The 15,416-nt window shown below is 43.1% G+C and overlaps 2 protein-coding genes across 8 annotated transcripts in view; one reads left to right on the plus strand and one right to left on the minus strand.

The window, feature by feature from the left end:
• FMNL3 (formin like 3) overlaps window positions 1-6,533 on the plus strand; it is a 104,728-nt gene extending 98,195 nt beyond the window's left edge. For 2 of the 4 annotated variants that reach the window (XM_066585870.1, XM_066585891.1), the window contains 4 exons: window positions 1,003-1,095; window positions 1,950-2,073; window positions 2,278-2,389; window positions 4,736-6,533. In XM_066585870.1, coding sequence (XP_066441967.1) covers window positions 1,003-1,095; window positions 1,950-2,073; window positions 2,278-2,369 — 309 coding nt within the window. In that variant the 3' untranslated portion in view covers window positions 2,370-2,389; window positions 4,736-6,533. Of the gene's footprint in view, window positions 1-1,002; window positions 1,096-1,949; window positions 2,074-2,277; window positions 2,390-2,929; window positions 2,977-4,735 lie in introns of all 4 variants that reach the window. The other 2 variants (XR_010787461.1, XM_066585882.1) reach the window with 2 other exon arrangements.
• Window positions 6,534-14,235: 7,702 nt separating this feature from the next.
• Window positions 14,236-15,416, minus strand: part of PRPF40B (pre-mRNA processing factor 40 homolog B) — a 97,361-nt gene continuing 96,180 nt past the window's right edge. For 3 of the 4 annotated variants that reach the window (XM_066585914.1, XM_066585921.1, XM_066585902.1), the window contains one exon: window positions 14,236-14,849. In XM_066585914.1, the coding sequence (XP_066442011.1) occupies window positions 14,757-14,849 (93 nt within the window). In that variant the 3' untranslated portion in view covers window positions 14,236-14,756. The remainder of the gene's footprint in view (window positions 14,850-15,416) is intronic. The other variant, XM_066585909.1, reaches the window with a different exon arrangement.

A 15,416-nucleotide genomic window follows, 5' to 3' on the forward strand; every position in this document is an offset into this window, starting at 1 on the left:
AACCTGTCATCACCTATGAGCCCTAGAAACTAGATTAGGTGAGGGAATGGGGATGTGTATTGCATACAGTGTGCTCCGTTCCTGCACTGTTTCCCTACCAAGTAGGCGCATGCACACAGAGTAATTCTTTTCAGCAGCTTTGTGCATGCGCATCCCTATTCATCTCTATGGGGGAGCACACGGAGCCGTCTGAAAAAGTCACGCTGTGTTCGTGCTGCAACTTCACGGGGACACCGAACAGGTGAGTATGAAACACGACTTACCGGACTTCCTGTTCCCTCTCCTTTTTGAAGCCCCATAACCTAGTTTACAGGCTCAAAGGTGATGCTAGCTTCCCTTTTGTAATGAAAGGGAACCTGCTGGGTCTGAAGAGCATTACCTCCATTCAGAGGTCCGAGGGGGCAAATTTGTTGTGGATTTTCTTGCTGACTAAAGGGGGTTACCCAAAGAGGGAGATAAGTTATCCAGTCCTGTTCCAGTGTTGCCTGCACCTCCAGTAGTCACTTAGCATGGACCTCTTGCTATCAATGACGTCATTGCATGGGTCTGACTGTTCTCATTTTCTTCTATAGTAAGGCCAGCCCCCTTCCCTCTGCCCTAACGGCTTAGTTATTGTAATGAGCCTAACAGCCTGGCCCCCTGCAATGACCATGAGCGGGGAAGGAAGACTCCATGCCATGTGATTTGAAATTGGAGGTGCCAGCACCGTTGGACCAATCCCTCTGGGCATTAACCCCTTTTAATGTTTGAGGATTTTCACCATATGTGATATGTGGATTTTGCCAAGAATTTGCTGCATTGAGCTCATATTATCTGAACGCAGATCAATATATGAAGAATGTGTTCCTAATAAATGTAGGCACGCTCAGTAGCGGATTGAAAGATTTTGCATACTGGCAAGGCTGTTATCTGCAAAGCTAAATTGGTGTGTGGGCCCTATGAAGCGTTATGTTACTATGTGTGATGGTATAACTGGTTTACACTGCACTCTTTTCCAATTAGGATGCTGAGCAGGAGAATGAGATGCGGAAGAAGCAGGAGCAGGTACTAAGGGAGAAATTATTAGCTCAAGAGGCCAAGAAGTTGGATCCTAAGGTATGTGTTAGGAGGTATACTCCTACCAAAAGTAATTGAACAACTGAGCAAGAATCAACTGTAGTGTTTAGTACTTAACCGGGGCCTCCTTTGGCTCTAATGACATCAGACACACTCCATGGCTTACTTTCTACGAACATCTAATACACTTCAGCTAGTATTTCCCTCCATCCATCCTGCAAACATCTGGTGAGTTCTCTCAAAGAAGATGGATGCTTTTTATATTTCCTGGTCCGATGTCCTAGTTTATAACCCAAACATGTTCAGTAGCTGGAAGTGTTCCTGACCGTTCCTAGAGTTTTGCCACATTGTCTAGAATGTCAAGGTACACCTCCGTTTTCATGGTTCTTGCCGCTACAACCAATGGCCTAAGACCTTGCCCGGTAAAACGTCCTCAGACCATAACAGAACATCTGCTGTCCTTAAGTGTTGGCACAACACTGTCAGGCAAAGATGTGCCCCAGATATCCCGTACATCCATCTGATCTAAAGATGGAGTAGCATAATTCATCACTCCATTGAACGTTCTTCCGTTGCTCAACTGTCCAATGACAACACTCCTTGCACCATTGTAGATAGGCCGATGCATACCCCTAGACGTTTGCAGGGTGAATGGAGGGAAATCCTTTCTAGTAACCTCTGTTACACTTCAGCTGGTGTGTCACCCTGAATATCTGATGTCATTAGGACCAAAGGAGCCCCACTAAGAATTAACATATGTAAATAAATGCTACTTTTGATTCTCGCTCAGGTGTCCAATTACTTTTGGTAGGACGGTGTAGTATCTGCATAAGGCAGCTGTGTATTCTGTTTAATCTGCAATCAACTCAAAGCATTTTTTATTCTTTCTTCAGTCTCCAACGCAAAAAAATAAGCGTCAGCAACAAGATTTGATAGCTGAGCTGCGGAGGCGGCAGGCCAAGGACCATCGTCCTGTGTATGAAGGAAAAGACGGGACCATTGAGGACATAATCACAGGTGGGTTCCTTTATACATGTAAGGGTCTGCTCATGTTTATTTCTGCAGCCGTCTCGGACATCCCGTGGAGTTCTCTCCACATCCTACTGCAGTCCTGCCCTCCTGGGGATGTCTACACCTTGTGATGAGACCGTCTTAATATTGCCTTTATTTAACGATGTGTGTGTATTTCTCTGTCTCCCCAAACCATATTGATGGCTGCAGTCCTGAAGAGTGTCCCCTTCACAGCCAGAACAGCCAAGAGAGGCTCTCGGTTCTTCTGTGATACATCCCTTTTTGAGGATTCAAACTGTTAAGCCCAGTGCCTTTTAAAAAAGTATGTAAAGTTACCTCCACTCTCTTCTGCATGCATTGTCACCTCCCTTGTCCGGCCGTGGACAACGCTGGAATGAATGCATGCCCAGGCTCTATGCTTTACTCTTTATAAGTCACTTTACTAATAAACTGCAATACGCCTGACTGCATGTTATTCTCATGCCTGGATACAGTGAACACATTCATAGTGTTCAGTTATATATGTAATATTTCATGATCGGGTTACATATATACGCTCCGCTTTATTCCTTCTGATGTGTAAAGCACAATCTGACTGATGGAAGAGGTTTCTTTTTGTTGCTACCCTTATCTTTTTACCAAATGATACACCGTACTTGGCAGATGACTACAGACTTGTAAGCACTAGCGAACGAGGACCACTCTGCTCCCTGTTGTGGTGACGGCATTATAGCAAAGGATGACAACTTTCGGCATGAGCTGATACCTTGGTGTCCTCCTTCCTACTTATTTCCTTGGCGTTGGGACCAGAGTAGGTGGTGGTTGAGTATCTACATACATGCATTTCCATTTTATCTCTCAGATTAGCCCCAGGAAGATTCCTCCATAGTATCCCTCCTATTGCAGAGGGTAAGAAACTGTCCAGGAATGGCTCTATGTGCATCAGCTAATGCAGGCTACGCTGCTTCTGCTTGAGGAAACGGTTGATTCTTGTAATTAAGTCTGTGTTTAACCACTTCACGACCAACTAATGGACATTTACGTCGGGCAGTTGTGAAGTGTACACGAAGCCGAGTCAGCTTTATACCTGGCAGCCATCGGCTGTTTCCGCCAGTCGCCAGTAACTGCCGCGATCAGAGTTAGTGCTGATCATGGCAGTTAACTTTTTAGATGCCGCGACCAAAGCGTGACCGCTTGTCTAAACAGCCAGAGGCGAGGGACCCCTTCCCGCAATCCATTGGCACCATCTGCAATACAATTAGGGGTGCTAATGGACTAGCACGGCAGCCCAGAGCCTACTTGGCAGGGCTGGATAGGCAACATCCAAAATTACTATATATACATTTTCCCCATAAACCATTAAAAAAACCCCCACACATTTGGTATCAATATGTACATAAAGGTCTGAACTAGTAAAACATCACACGATTTATCATCCCGCGCAGAAAAGGCTGTTGTATAAAAAACGGAATTATGATTTATTTATATATATATATATATATATATATATATATATATATATATATATATATATATCTTTATAATAATTTTTTTTTTTTTTTTTGGCATCCCGGCTCGCAAAAAATTTGAATAAAAAGTGATCAAAAAGAGGTTTCCCAAAATGGTAATAATAAAAACTGCTCACCCTAAAAAAAAACAGCCCTTACATGGCCCTGATTTGAGGAAAACCTAAAGTTACAGGTCTGAAAATATGGGGATAGAAAGCAATTTTTAAGAAGAAAATGTTTTTTAAAAATCGAAACGTAAATAAGTTGGGTTTTTTTATGGGGGGGGGGGGGTTTACTGCACTGGGAATGCTGTAAAAAATAATCCCCTCTCTCCCCCCCCCCCCAAAAGTAAAAAAAAATAAAAATGGTAAAGTTGCATTTTTTTTTTTTTTATTTCTCGCCACTTAAAAATGGTTTCAAGTGTTTTTCCATACAATATATTAAAAGATACCATTAAAAAAATACACACCCTCATACGGCTACGTCGATGGCAAAAGTTTAAACTTTTGGATGTCGGGGACGAACGGAAATGAAAATTTGAAAGAAAAAAAAAATTCACTGGTCCTGAAGGGGTTAATGCACATTGTTGAGTGCTACAAATTCGACAGATCTCTAGATTCACTCAAATGCATTGACTAGGACGGCTAACACTATTGTAGCACCAATGGCCCCACACTGACATAGAGAAGCAGATGCAACGCGATATGTTGCTGTTCATTGCGAGTCCATCAATGGATCTAAATGGAGGAGAAGCAGCTGATCTGCCGACACCTAACAAAGGGTTCAGGTCGTCCAAATAGCGTTGCTTCAAAGCACCAGATAGCAGCCAGATGGCTCCCAAGCAGCTGCGCCGGATTATATAGCAGGACTAACTTGCTGGCTTTGCAGAAATTGTTCTAACTAATACCCTGGTCCAGGCACCCGGCACAGAGGCCACTGGGTAAGAGGTCGGCCGCGACCAGTAAGGAGATTGAGATCTGCTTGTCATTGTATTTATTATCCCCCCCCCCCCACCCCCACCCCTTGTAACCCGCTTTCAGCTTTTGGACTCTCTCTGAATACTGGATAACCGCCACTAACCTGCTTGCGCCAATTTGCTTTTCCTCCATCTTTGAAATCCTTTTCTTTATCTCATCCGCTATTGTTTTTCCTTCTTTCAGACCTCCGCAATCAGCCCTTCCGAAGAGCAGACGCGGTCCTCCGCCACACCTGGCGACGAATCTAGCGCTTCCGGTTTCAGAAGTCGTGCTGGGCTGTGCGGTGTATCGCCCCCGTGAGGGCGACGGTGATAGAACTCGTGCAGTTTTATGCTGCGCTCCTCCCTCCATTCCACATTGTAAGGGAACAAATGAAGAAGCCGGGACACTTTAGAGAGGAGAAGTGCCTTATTGCTACAGTATTATAGAACTATTTTTTTTCTTTTACTATTTATATATTTTTTTAATATTTTACTGTTAAAAATGTAAATATTTTGTAATATTCTTTGCTGAATCTGTACTGGCTGCTGCTGCTGCTGCGGACAATATGTGTTGCAAAAAACAAAAAGTGCCTTGTAAGTGTTACAAAGTCTGCAGGTGGATAGTCTGAACACTAAAGTGATGCGGAGCGTTGTCGGCCATGTTGGATAAGGATCCGGCTGGGGCCAGGTCAGGGGAACTAAATTTTACATTACCCTACAAATTGGGAACGGTTAAAAAAAAAAAGTAGAGAATTCTGTCAAGATTGCTCCAGAAAGTTGTGAGCCGACCGATGAAGTGTGGAAAGTAGGCAGAAACTTCACAAAGATCTAAAAGGGAATGATGGGAAGTAGGAAGTAGGCAGCGGAGGCGACGCCTGTCAGATACGCGGAAATGCAATGTCTTCTATTTATGCCTTACTGTAGAGCCGGGGTATGAGAATATTTATATGGGAATTCCACTCGCATTAGCTTTCTGTGTCGTACTATACTCTCCGCACACCTATAGCGGAAACCGCACCCACTTTACCATGATCACGTAGCATTCGCTTTTATCAATTTCTCCCGTTTACTGCCATTTCACACATTTTGGTAGAAGACTGTTCTTACACAAAAAATTACATTAATTGGGCTTTTTTTTTTTTGTGCTCGTGAAATACATATATACACGCAGTAAGAACACGGTCTGAGATTGCATACTCCCATGTGCATGAGCCCCTAGAAGCACCTGACAGTCATCACAGTGATGATCGCTCCTGTGCTTTTACATAGGAGCGATCAGCGTTAAAGGAATGGAGGCGGAGCGAGTCGGGGATCGTTCCAGCCACCCGCCTCCAGCCGTTCCTAGATGAACGCGGGCCGATTGTTGTTTAGTCGCTGTCACCATTTACACTGAATGGTTGTCCGCATTCCAGCGATGACCGTTCAGTGTAATCCGGCCAATCGGAGAGAGACGGCGCTCCCTTGGGAGTAATAAAAGCGATGCTAACAAGTGTCAGTAAATTGGGTATCTACCCTTTCCCATCCACTATGCACAGAGCTTTATAGTCGGTGATATTTGCAGCCTGCACACATTTTTATTACTATATATCGAAATCTATATATATGTATTTTAGCTCTAGCTGAACTGAGTCTCTAGCAGCGCTGGCCCATTCCTACCCTTACGTACTTCACAATGAAGTTTCTCTTTTATATTTCGGTAGGTTTGGGATTTGGGTGTTATGATTTGATGTGTTACCCTACAGCTATGTCTAGGGGGGCAGTAGTGTGCCCAGTTTTTGTTGTTTTTAATTTTGGTAAAGCTAATTTATTTCTAAATTTTGTCCAAATCTGGAGCTTTATATGTACAGTTTTAGAACAGAATCTGATCTCTTAATTGCCTAGAGCTATTCTTGGACAACAGGCAGTCATTGACACTAATTGCCAAAGTCTTTATTGTCGGTTTACTCAGTTCATAAAAAGAAATGTATTTTTAATATAGTGCTAAGTGAGAGGTATTTTAATGGATGGGGGAAAAGAAGGCTACAACTTTATGTGACACATAATGCATGTTCTAAGGAATTTGTCAGCTCGAACGTGTTGTCCAAACTGCAGGCATCATGTTATAGAGCAGGAGGAGCTGAGTGGATTGATATATAGGTTTATGGGTAAGGATTCAGTAGAACTTGTAATTTACTCATTTATACCTCTGCTCGTCCTGAGCGTTGAGGTCCAGTGGGCGGAGCTAGCAGACAGCTGTCAATCACAGCCCCGCCCACTGGGCCTCTAAGCTCAGGAGGAGCAGAGGTATAAATGAGTAAATTACAAGTTCTACTGACTCTTTCCCCATAAACCTATATATCAATCTGCTCAGTTTTTCCTGCTCTACAACATGATGGCTGCAGTTTGGACAGCACATCCGAGCTGATTTCCTTTAAGAGATTAATGTTGTAAGAAAGCAGTAATTAGTTAGGGGCCAAAACAGAGACCCTGGACTTCCTGTTCACCTCCTATATCTCAGTGACATTCCATGTGTGTGTTGTGTCACCAGCAGTAAATATTTTGTCATATTGAAAGGGCTTCCACTGTTAGTTGCTGTACCTAGGTATGTTTTTGTCAAGCTTTTAGCGGGTATGTGTCATACATGTCAAGATATATAAAGTGAGAACCGCGGAAATATTCCCAGCGCTCTCCTTACATATACTCTTATCCGACACCCAGAAGGTTAATTTAGGGACCAAAACCTAGCTGACTGGATTAAAAATGGTGATCGAGCTTTTCTTCTGTGATGGAGGTAGAAGCCATGTAGACTTGCACCTTATGGTCCATCGAGACAATCTACCAGCTTCTAGGGTGGCCTTGTCACAGATCTCTCCCTATATACTGTTATCATAAGGAACCTGTTTCAGAAAACCTCTTTTTAAAATACTATTTCAGAAGTCGGCGGGTCAATTGTGACTCGTGGCCAAGTCGTAGAGGTCAGCATCAAACTCCTAGCTATTTCTCATCCAGTCTGTATTGTAATCATTCCATGGTATTAAACTGTAACTGTTGTGCATGTAATACATTCCCAGCCTCCTCCATGGCTAGAAGCCGGTGGCATCCTGGTGCCCACGCTCTGGCGATGGAGAGGCTCCAGTGCCTTTTCTCAGTGTATTAATCTTGTACAGTATGTTAGATGCCAGTACTTGTCTCTTACAGGTCATTTTTCCTTTTACTTATGGTCAGATTTCAGGAAAGTATTTAGCGCTCTCTTATGTTATTGTGTTTTATTCTGTTGGCAATAAATGTGCAGAGCCCTATTGTGCGTCTCCGTGGTCCTTGATCTGCATCATCTTCTACACAAATCTGTCTGGCAAGAGAAGTCATCAGTTGCTTACACTACAAAGCACTAGATAGTAGGTTGGTATTTTGACCAACCACTGAATCGATGATCTTCTAGTTCATTGTGCCGATGCAGCCATACACATCTTAGGGCTCTTTTACATAGGACTATTTTCAGGAGCTTCAGCACCCTACAATCATCCCAGCGATAGTCGCTCTTGTGCTTTTTTTAAATTTTTTTATACCACAGCGAAGATTATTCAGTGAATGGAGGCGGAGTGCACTGGCCTCCCACCTCCATTCACAGTAAACAGGCAGTCATTCATAGATTAACAACTGCCTGTTTAGACCGGCTGATCGTCATTTGATTTTTATGCCTGAGGAAGCTGAATAGCATAAAAAGTTTTGTTTGTCGTTCAGTCGCTCCCGCAATTACACTAAATGATTGTTGTTCAGATTCCCGCCATCCAATGAGAATCTGAACAATTATCATTCAATGTAAACGAGCCCTTAGTCTATATTGGCAGCCACAGACGATCAAACAGGCCATACTTGTTCAAGACAACGATTGAAAGACAAAGGATCTATCTGGGAATGTTCTATCAAGGAAAGTTTGCGCATGGAAGAGGTTTTGGCCGAGCAAACAAATCTTTTAATTGTGGACGACTTGTTTCTAGACTGACTGTTGCCGGTCAGCTGACACAATCGTTGGCTGTTAAATGGCCTCTCTATTTTTTAATGTAACTGTCAACCCAGTATATAAAAAGTTATTAAAAAGGGATTGATTTGGGGATTTAATTACGAACTACAAAAGACAGGTGCACAATCCACACATCACTGAAAAGAGGAAGGTTCTAAGGTTTTTTTTTTTTCTTTTGACATACCAGTAAGTTCCATTTTCTGCCACCTGCGCCACTTGTAAATTCGCTTGTGACGAGGAGGCTGTTCTTGGAATCGATGCCGGAATTCACGTTGCACTTGAACAATGGATTCACACTTAGCAAACTCTGGCACACAAATCTATTTCTCCTGTGGTGTCGCCGTTTTCCTGTAAATAACCAGAAACAGCACTGCGGTGTGACAAAAAGTGGAACTTGCTGGTATATCACAAACTTTGATCTCTCCTCTTCTCAGTGATGTGCGGATTGTGGATTTGTCTTTTGTAGTTTGTAATTAAATCCCCAAATCTGCTCCTTTTTTGAATAACTCCATATAAGTCAGATAGAAAGGAACAACTAATACTAGCTCAAACTACTGGCCTCTTCTTCCTCAGATGGTCATGTGATCTTAAGTTTGACCAGCTCAGATTTACTCGGGGTTATGAGGTCAGTTTCTTGGTCTATGTGATGTTATTATATGGACCCTACCAGAGAAACTGCTTAGAGGAGGACAAAGACACTCCTGCCACCATTACTGATCACACCGTTATAACAGAGGAGATCACAGCTCGTCTTCCTGACTGTATACATAGTCTCTAGCTTAATTTGGTGAATAAAGAAGGTAATGACAAACCGTCCCCCAGCAAGCAGAACCGGTAAAACGTGTAGCTAACGATGTGCTGATGCTTAATGGGGCTGATATGAAAGTGAAAGCAAAATTTTCACCATCAAGATAGTGGATGATAAGCATTAGACAGGGGACTGCACTCAATGGAAGTGGCTGCAATACCCAGAGGAGACCTCCACTGTATGAAAGGCACTCAGGTGAGGGAAAGGTTGGGGGGTGCAGGCATGAAAAAACACATGAAAAAAAGTGTTTTGCCGGAGTGGCCCTTTAAATGTCACACAAAGAATGATTGTTTTGGTTGAAATCAATTTTAGTCTGTATGGGCACCTTAAGGCCGTGCTCATATCATATATCATATATCATATCATATAGCAAAGTGGGACATCATGACATAGCCCCCACACCTTCATAGATCCAGCACTGCATTATAAACAGAGGGCACAACACAGATGTGAACAGAGCCCAAAGATCAAAATGAAAAATACTGCAAGATGTGGCATAATCTAAACTAGTTATCTGCTGTATGTTTTAATAGATTGTCGTGATGTAATAAAAACAAAATATACATACACTTTGAAAAAGAGAACCCGCCCCTAGAATGAGTTATCATTTTACTGTAAAACTGGACATGCAGTTACATCTCAGGCAGATATACAAATGATAGTGCTGGTGATTGGATGAACGGTCTTCCCACCTGAAACTCTAAACGCGGTTTCTACCCCCCCCCCCCCCCCCCCCCCCCCGGCCTTTAAAAGCCTCTCGGAGGCCCCTTGTGTGTAGTGACCTCTTCTGCTGGTGTAGAGCTTGTTGGCCACTAGATGTCTATACGACGCAGAGAAGAGATGTCACCCCATTACCAGAGTCTGAGAGGGGCGCATTATTGGGATGTGAGAAGCTGGATGGTTGTAGCGATGAATTGCCATCACCAGGGCTGTTCTGACCAGACTGTTAGGAGGACCAGTGGATACATGAGGGCACACAGTACGACTGGGCTCAGGACGCCCTCAACAGAGAGGATAGGCTGATCGTTTCACAAGCGGCTCCAACTGTTTTGTTGACTACCATCCAGAGACAGGTGGCGCCCCTGTATTTGTCCAAACCATTTTCCAGCGCTTGCCGGAAGGACATTTAGTATCACGGCGCCCATTGCATGTTCTGCTAGAGGCAGTAGAACAGGGTACTAGAACCTACATGCTTACCCGTATCACATCTTGTATCCAAGCTAGAGGCAGTACAACAGGGTACTAGAGCCTCCATGCCCACCCGTATCACATCTTGTATCCAAGCTAGAGGCAGTACAACAGGGTACTAGAGCCTCCATGCCCACCCGTATCACATCTTGTATCCAAGCTAGCGGCAGTACAACAGGGTACTAGAGCCTCCATGCCCACCCGTATCACATCTTGTATCCAAGCTAGAGGCAGTACAACAGGGTACTAGAGCCTCCATGCCCACCCGTATCACATCTTGTATCCAAGCTAGCGGCGGTACAACAGGGTACTAGAGCCTCCATGCCCACCCGTATCACATCTTGTATCCAAGCTAGCGGCGGTACAACAGGGTACTAGAGCCTCCATGCCCGCCTGTATCACATCTTGTATCTAAGCTAGAGGCGGTACAACAGGGTACTAGAGCCTCCCTACAAGGGGTCGGTTCTCCACAATAAATGATCCTTTTGCTCTGATACTGTAATCACTTATACCAATGTTACAATCATACAGAAGGGAGGGATTTTTTTCCCAGTCAGTTTATGTGGAGTCTTCCAAAGAGAAGATGATGCAAGTATCAGCCACAATGCCCCGACTGCAGAAGGTACCAGTTGCTCCAATGTGGATCAGGCTTTGGGAAAGGATTGAATGGGCTGGAGTGTTACACAGCATACAGGAAGTGGATTCATTGATAAACGGGAAGTTGTCTGTCCACACCCTACTGCTCATTACAAATATGACAGGGGTGGTCTCCCCCTTCTGCTCCTGTCATACTTCTGTATATGGCGCTGAGGCTGCACATTGGGGCTTATTTATTAATGCTGTCTAAAAGTTAGACAGTGTAAACTTAAAATGTGCTAAATCATAAATCTGTCAAGTTTTTAAAAACTGTAGTCTGTTTCGATCACCTTTTCAATTAGTTTAGTTAATACCAAAAACTGTGCCAACATTTTGGTGCAATTTGCCGTAATGCAGGCGCCATTCCTTTTTTATGAAGAAACAAAAGTGTGTCCAATAATCTCTAAAACGCATAATAAATTTGGAAATTTGTGCCAGAAAACTGTCAAATTTACAATAGGAAATAAGCCCGTTGTTTACTCTTGCCCATTTGAGAAGTCATTTTAAAACATACCTGAGTTTTCAACAATTTTTTGAAAATACAACAGGTTTTGTGTTTTTTTTGTTTTTTTTTTAAGTTCTGATTTTCAGGCGGTCTTCCCCATTTTGCTGTAGCCCTGCTGTTTGCAATCCACTTTCAGACCGGGGGTGTCACAAGCTACCATTCTGCCATGACAAGTTCCCTTTAAAGTAGATTTTAATGGTAGCTAATACAGTAGTACTAAAGTGACAACACTGGAAGCTGCAGCGCTACATGATGTTCGTGTTACTTATAGTGATATTACTGCTTGGTAGAAATCCGACATAATCAGAGTAAATGAACAACTGTGATCTTTCTCTGCCCTTCCAGCTGTAAGGAGAGACGGGCTGGACACAAAGCCACTGTCTTTGATTTCCCATCAACAAAAAGTTTTAGAAGAATCTCCTGCTTTCTCTGCAGGATCAGTTACAGTTTGACACACAGCGCTCTCTGGTGGTCGACCACTAAAATGCAGCTAGAAATTGGTTAGCTGACAAAGTACCCAGTTATAAGAAAGCAAATCGTAACATTTCTTATTCATCAGCAACTAAATATCCCAAGTCTCCTTGTATTTCTGCCTGATAAAGGGGCACTTTGCATGAAGTTCCCTAAAACCCATACAGTTTGTTACTACTTCCAGGGTATCACATTAAATTTATGGCACAACTTTGGTGGTCTCCACGGCTTTTAATTAACATCCCTTGACCCGAAAGTGATCGATCTTCATATGTTTGACTGTGGGGGAAGGGGGATGGGGGGAGAGAATGGGGGTTGTTATGCTTTACCACCGCTTTAATAAGTTCTCGCTTCTACTTCACATGTATCTCCTGTATATTTCGTTACATCACCCCCCTGAGCGCTGGTGGGGTTTGTTTTGTTTCTTGGATGTTAAACTTCTTACTGGATATTTGCAGTTTTCAACACTTTTCTGAACCATCATGAGGATGATTCTTCAATGATCCCTAATATGTAATATAAGACATACAGTGAATACAGAAAGGATTCAGATCTTTTCATTTTTTTTTTACATTATGTTGCGGTGGCCTTGTGCAATTTTAATTTTATTTATTTTTTTTTTAAATCACGTTTTCGCCATCCTTCTACACTTGATACCCCATAGTGACAAATTGAGAACAAAATGTTATAAATCTTTGTACATTTTTTAAAAATGAAAAACTAACATTTCGCATTGACACAAGCAGTCACACCCTGTACTCAGTGCTTAGTTGAAGTACCTTTGGCAGGGATTACACAGCCTGCAGTCTTCTTGGTATGATGCCACAAGGTTTACACATCTGGATTTGGGGATTTCCTGCCATTCTTCTCTGCAGATTCTCTCCATTTGGATGGGGACTGTCTGTGGCCAACCATTTTTAGGTCTCTTCAGAGTTGTTTGGGTTCTAGTCAGTGCTCTGGCTGCTTAGGGTTCATTGTCTTGCTGGAAGGGGAACCTTCCGCCCAGTCTGAGGGCTCTTGCTCTCTGGATCAGGTTTACATTAAGAATATCTCTGTACTTTGCTCCATTCTGCTTTCCATCAACCCTGACCGGTCTCCCTGTCCCAGCCGCTGAAAATCACCCCACAGCATGAGGCTGCCACCACCAGGCTTCAGTGTAGGGATGGTATTGGGCAGGCGATGAGCGGCGCCTGGTTTCCTCCAGACACACAGTTAGAATAGAAGCCAAAATGTTTAATCTTGGTTTCATCAGACCGGAGAATCTTGTTTCTTTCGTTGCTTTTTGTAAACTCCAGGCGGGCTTTCATGTGTCTTTTACTGCGTAGAGGCTTCTCTCTGGCCACTCTGCCATAACGCCCAGATTGGTGGAGGCTACAGCGATGGTTGACCTTCTGGAAGTTTCTCCCATCTGCATACAGTATCTTTGGCACTCAGTCACAGTGACTATTGGGTTCTTGGTCACCGCTCTCCCCACAGCCTTTCTCTCCCAATTATTTAGTTTGGTGGGTCGGCAGCTCTGGAAAGAGTTCTGCTTGTTCCAAACTTCTTCCATATAAGTATTATGGAGGCCGCTGGGTTTTTGGGAACTTTCAGTGCAGCAGAAATTGTTTCTGTAGCCTTCTCCAGATCTGCGCCTCCACACAATTCTGTCTCTGAGCTCTACAGGCAGGTCTTTCCTCCTCATGACTTGGTTTTGGCTCTGATATGCATTGTGAGCTGTGAGGCCTTATATAGACTGGACATCATTAATTTAAAAGACACCCTCCTATGAACTGAATTATCCAAGGCATGGAACCCTCTTAAGCATGATTAAGAGAAATTGCAGGCTCCCAGGGCCAAATCTCAACGGTCACACCAAAGGGTCTAAATACTTATGTCAATGCAAAATGTTAGAAATCTTCATTCATTTTTTTTTTAATGAAAAACTAACATTCTTGGTTGAAATAAAAAAAAAAAAAGCAGTGTATTCATGGCCCAAAACCTGCATCCACCTGTGTGAATGAGCCCTATGAATGTATCCTACACAAAAGTATATACGGTTCATCCATAGACTGCGCACCATAAAAACCACGAGAATGGGATTTCTTTGGCTTTTTTAATAAATATTTTTCACTATACAACATATTGTCAGCCTGACAATTATCGGGGACTGTACAGTGACATTTGACTAGTTGTGTAACAGCCTCACAGTCGCTGATGTTTTGCAGAACAGAATTGTAATTGACTAGGATTGGAAAACGAGGCCGAGTTCTCCAAAAACAGCAACACTCTTGTCTTAGGGGCCTGTGTCTGGTACTGCATTAAACTGAATGAGCTGCAGTACCTGACATAACCCATGTACAAGAATGGCGCTGTTTCTTAAAGAATGCTGCCATGTTTTTGTCATTCTAGACAATTCCACTGAACATGGGGAACGGTAATGCTGCTTATGGCAACCAATCAGATTTGGGAAAGTCTTTGAGTGGTGGCCAAGGGCAAGCACCCCGTATATATTCTAACTCTCTCTTGTACAAGACCTCCGAAGAGTGAACACATACATAGAACCAAACCCACCAGCTCAACCAGTTGAAATGTATGATCATAGCAGCACTCCAGTGTGTGAAAGCCAAATCTATCTACTGATCATCATCCAGCTGCTGGAGTAAACATCGTCGCCTCTTCTCCAGTTCTCCTTCGCTGAGCTCGCTTTCTGAAGTGTCCCAGCCTGTCTGAAACATAGACAGCAATGAAATACAGAAAGTTGGACGACATTAAATAACTGGACACGTGGGATGCAGATGCACAAAGCAAAAAGGGGCAAAAGTGAAGAATGTATGAGGCACTTCAGGTTGACTTTACTGTTGATGTAAATGTAAGTACAAACATATATACACCCTCTTATTTATATGGGATCACTACATTCCACATCTCAAATCCTCCCTGTTGTGACACCCGTGTCCTCTTGATGCCTCCTTAACTTAGGCTGTTACATTTAACAGCAAAACAATCTCTTTTAACATAACTTAATATAGATTTAGCGGTATCGAAAAGCATGGTTGATTACACTGTCAACTCCGAGGGACCCCGCAAGAATAAAATGTGCGCCATGCTGTATATGTTCAACTATCTGCGCCGGAGCTATAGACACAAAAGGGTAGGACATTTTTTTTAATCGAGATCTAATGTAAAAGTTCCTTTGTCTTCATTTTAGATGCATTGATAAATGTCATTAACCCTTTCCGATCCAATTTGTATCCTGGTTTTCCTAGGGGGCTTACTCTTTTTCTGCTGTTATA

This window comes from Eleutherodactylus coqui, chromosome 1, assembly GCF_035609145.1.
Source record: "Eleutherodactylus coqui strain aEleCoq1 chromosome 1, aEleCoq1.hap1, whole genome shotgun sequence".
NCBI classification, from domain to species: Eukaryota; Metazoa; Chordata; class Amphibia; order Anura; family Eleutherodactylidae; genus Eleutherodactylus; species Eleutherodactylus coqui.